Here is a 3,724-nt window from a genome sequence, read left to right on the forward strand (position 1 = left end):
TGCCTGCCACAACACCCAGCTAATTTTTGTATTTTTAGTAGAGACGGGGTTTCACCATGTTGGCCAGGCTGGTCTTGAACTCCTGACCTCGGGTGATCCACTCGCCTCTGCCTCCCAAAATGCTGGGATTACAGGCGTGAGCCACTGAGCCCGGCCTGGGGGGGGGACATATTTTTTAAGTCAGGTACATAATTCATAGTTTTAAAGTATATATTTCTAGGAGTTTTGACAGATGTTTCTAGTTATGTAACCTCTACCACAAGCAATATATGGAATAGCTTTATTGTTTAACTTATGAGTATGACCCAAAAGTTGGTGCTCATTGCTTGCATCATTAGGGGCTTACTTTAAAAACACGTGCAAGTGGAGTTTATAATACAGTACATTCCTAACCCATAAACATTTGAATGTGTGGAAAGTAACATTTTCTGTAATTTTGAAATTGAGGTTCTATTAGCATTTTCCTAACATTTGGATAAGCTAAAGTCTGTTACTCCCCAAAATAGTTTATTCTGTTTCTATCTGAGTGAAACATTAATTATTCTGATAAAGTAGAAACATGGTGTTTCTTTAAATCACTTTTCCCAAATGAGAAAATAACTATTTTAATAAGATTGTGATACATGTTTATTTTCTATAGGTATATGAAAATAGTAGAAGCTCTACCAACTTATGGTGTCCATTATTATGCAGTAAAGGTAAATCGTTTTACATAACAAAGCTTTCATGATTATTGAGAGTTATTGCACAATACCAACTTTTCTCGTAATATATAAAAGGCTGATTATATCTTGCCATTTGTAGCAAATTATAAAGCGCATTATTTTTGCAAAATACTTGCTATGGTAAAATGTTTTTCCAAGACCTCTCTTTGTCCTAAGATGTTCAGATCATTCTCTTTTGAAACACCTTTGCTTGCTGATCGCTCCTTTTTCCAGTTGGTCACCTTTCTAGCACTACCAGATCTTCATTTGAGAGTGCTTTTGTTAGAAAATTATGCAGTCTCCAGCGTTATTTCAACAGCTTCATGAAATGCTGAAATTTTAACAGGATTTGCAATACCATGTTTCAATCAGTGTATTACATACACTGTATTTTCAGGTGTTTTATAAGTGGGGAGAGATTGACAAAGAAATATTTTGAGATGATGAAAAGTATTTTCAGATGTTTATAAGCAGAGAGAGATTGACAGATATTTTGAGATGATGAGATGAAAGTGTTAAGGATGTCTTGTTTGGAAGAGAAATAATTTTATAATTGATCAGTTCTTGATTGACTTTTCATGTTATGATAATGTTCATATCTCTATACAATTCAAAATGATGGGATAAAAAATATTTACATAATGAGAATACCTGTGCTAAAAATCAGTACCAATTTAACTTTTTTTTTTTTTTTTTGAGATGGAGTCTAGCTCTACTGCCCAGGCTGGAGTACAGTGGCGTGATCTCAGCTCACTGCAACCTCTGCCGGATTTGAGCAATTCTCCTGCCTCAGCCCCCGGAGTAGCTGGGATTATAGGCGCACGCACCACCACACCTGGCTCATTTTTTGTATATTTGGTAGAGATGGGGTTTCACCATGTTGACCAGGCTGGTCTCGACCTCCTGACCTCAAGTTATCCACCCGCCTTGGGCTCCCAAAGTGCTGGGATTACAGGCATGAACCACCATGCCCAGCCTCCAATTTAACTTTAATTTCTACTGACTCCAGTTTGCATATAGGAATCTGTCTAAGCCTAAATTTTCCTTTCCTGTGTCAGTATATTCTATGCTTTGGCAAAACATAAAAGATAAATTTATGAAAAAAATATTACTCACCTCCCCATGTGTACCTCAAACCAATTATTCAAACATCCTGTCATTGAATTGTACAGTTCTCCAAAAGGGTTTTTAATATCCCCATGTTCATTGTTAATTGTTTTATAAACATCAGGAATTGGAACCACTTTTCTCATCTTTGTAATTCTTTGGAAACGTCCCCAACTTTTTATAACCGGTTACTAATTAAGAGAGAAAGAGCTTTTTTTTTTTTTTTAATGGATAACTGGCTTTTTACTGGATTAATTCTTAGTTGAATTACTTACATTTTATTTATTTTCTCCAACTGTTTAATCAAAACAGTAATGCTTTACTCTTTTTGATGGTATTAACAGTATTGGACTATTTCAACTTAAAGATTCTATTTGAAGAAACTCCAAGATGTTTTAGTAACAAGTTAGGTTTTTAAATAATGTTTTGTTTATCAAGACAGCTTTATTTTGACTTGCTGATACTTGTTAAGAGGTGAAATTGCCAGGTGTGATGGCTCACGCCTGTAATCCCAGCACTTTGGGAGGCTGAGGTGGGCAGATCATGAGGTCAAGAGATCAAGACCATCATAGCCAACACAGTGAAACCCCATCTCTACTAAAATACAAAAAATTAGCCAGGCATGGTGGTGCACACCTGTAATCCCAGCTACTCGGGAGGCTGAGGCAGGGGAATTGCTCAAACCCAGAGGCAGAGGTTGCAGTGAGTCGAGATCATGCCACTGCACTCCAGCCTGGCGACAGAACGAGACTCTGTCTCAAGGAAAAAAAAAAAAAAAGGTGAAATTGCTAAATTTTATTCATTTCTAGAAGAGTTAACAGCTAGGTCTTGGTTCTCATGCTTTTTCAACTTCTAGGATAAGCAAGGACTTCCTTGGTGGCTTGGAATCAGCTATAAGGGAATTGGCCAGTATGATATACAGGACAAGGTGAAGCCTCGGAAGGTAAGTTCAAATCACTTTAGGAGAACTTTGAACTGTTCAAAAGATGTTAATCACAACATAGTTGACAAGCACACACCATTAGGCTGTTGGGGGCTTTTGGGTTTTTTTGAGATGGAGTTTTGCTTTGTTGCCCAAGCTGGAGTGCAGTGGGGTGATAGTGGCTCACTGCAACCTCCGCCTCCTGGGTTCAAGCGATTCTCCTGCCTCAGCTTCCCAAGTAGCTGGAATTACAGACATGCGTCACCACACCTGGCTAATTTTTGTACTTTTAGTAGAGACGGGGTTTTGTCATGTTGGCCAGGCTGGTCTCAAACTTCTGACCTCAAATGATCCGCCAACCTTGGCCTCCCAAAATGCTGGGATTATAGGCGTGAGCCACCATGCCCAGCCACAAGCTCACACCATTAGGTTTCTATTTCATGTTAGTATGAACAGGATGATACCATTTATTTTGTAAATTTTGTATGTACATTTATACATACACATATTTGAATTGGATGGTAGACATATAAATGAATAATAAAGACATCAGCCAAATTTTTTGGTGCTAGTGATCTCTCAATGATGCAGGTATAAGTCATCTTTCTTCTGATGCTATTATCTCTGTTTCACAATTTTCTGCAGTGAACATGTCCGCTTTTCGTAGAGAAAAATCAGTTGTGTGCTATTTATTAAAGGGTCACAGGCCGGATATGGTGACTCCTGTCTGTAATCCCAGCACTTTGGGAGGCCAAGGCAGGCAGATCAGGAGGTCAGGAATTCGAGACCAGCCTGATCAACATGGTGTAACCCCGTCTCTACTAAAAATAGAAAAATTAGCCACGTGTGGTAGCAGGCACCTGTAATCCCAGCTACATGGGAGGCTGAGGCATGAGCATTGCTTGAACCTGGGAGGCAGAGGTTGCAGTGAGACAAGATCGTGCCACTGCACTCCAGCCTGGGCAACAGAGAGAAACTCCATCTTAAAAAA

General features: G+C 38.9%; 1 protein-coding gene across 1 annotated transcript in view; it reads left to right on the forward strand.

Annotated features, from left to right (window-relative positions):
* FRMD4B (FERM domain containing 4B) overlaps positions 1 to 3,724 on the forward strand; it is a 228,034-nt gene that overhangs the window by 172,183 nt on the left and 52,127 nt on the right. The window contains 2 exon segments of the mRNA XM_011947154.1: positions 641 to 698; positions 2,668 to 2,754. Of these exon segments, the coding sequence (XP_011802544.1) occupies positions 641 to 698; positions 2,668 to 2,754 (145 nt within the window).

This window comes from Colobus angolensis, unplaced genomic scaffold, assembly GCF_000951035.1.
Source record: "Colobus angolensis palliatus isolate OR3802 unplaced genomic scaffold, Cang.pa_1.0 Scaffold26, whole genome shotgun sequence".
Lineage (NCBI taxonomy): Eukaryota > Metazoa > Chordata > Mammalia > Primates > Cercopithecidae > Colobus > Colobus angolensis.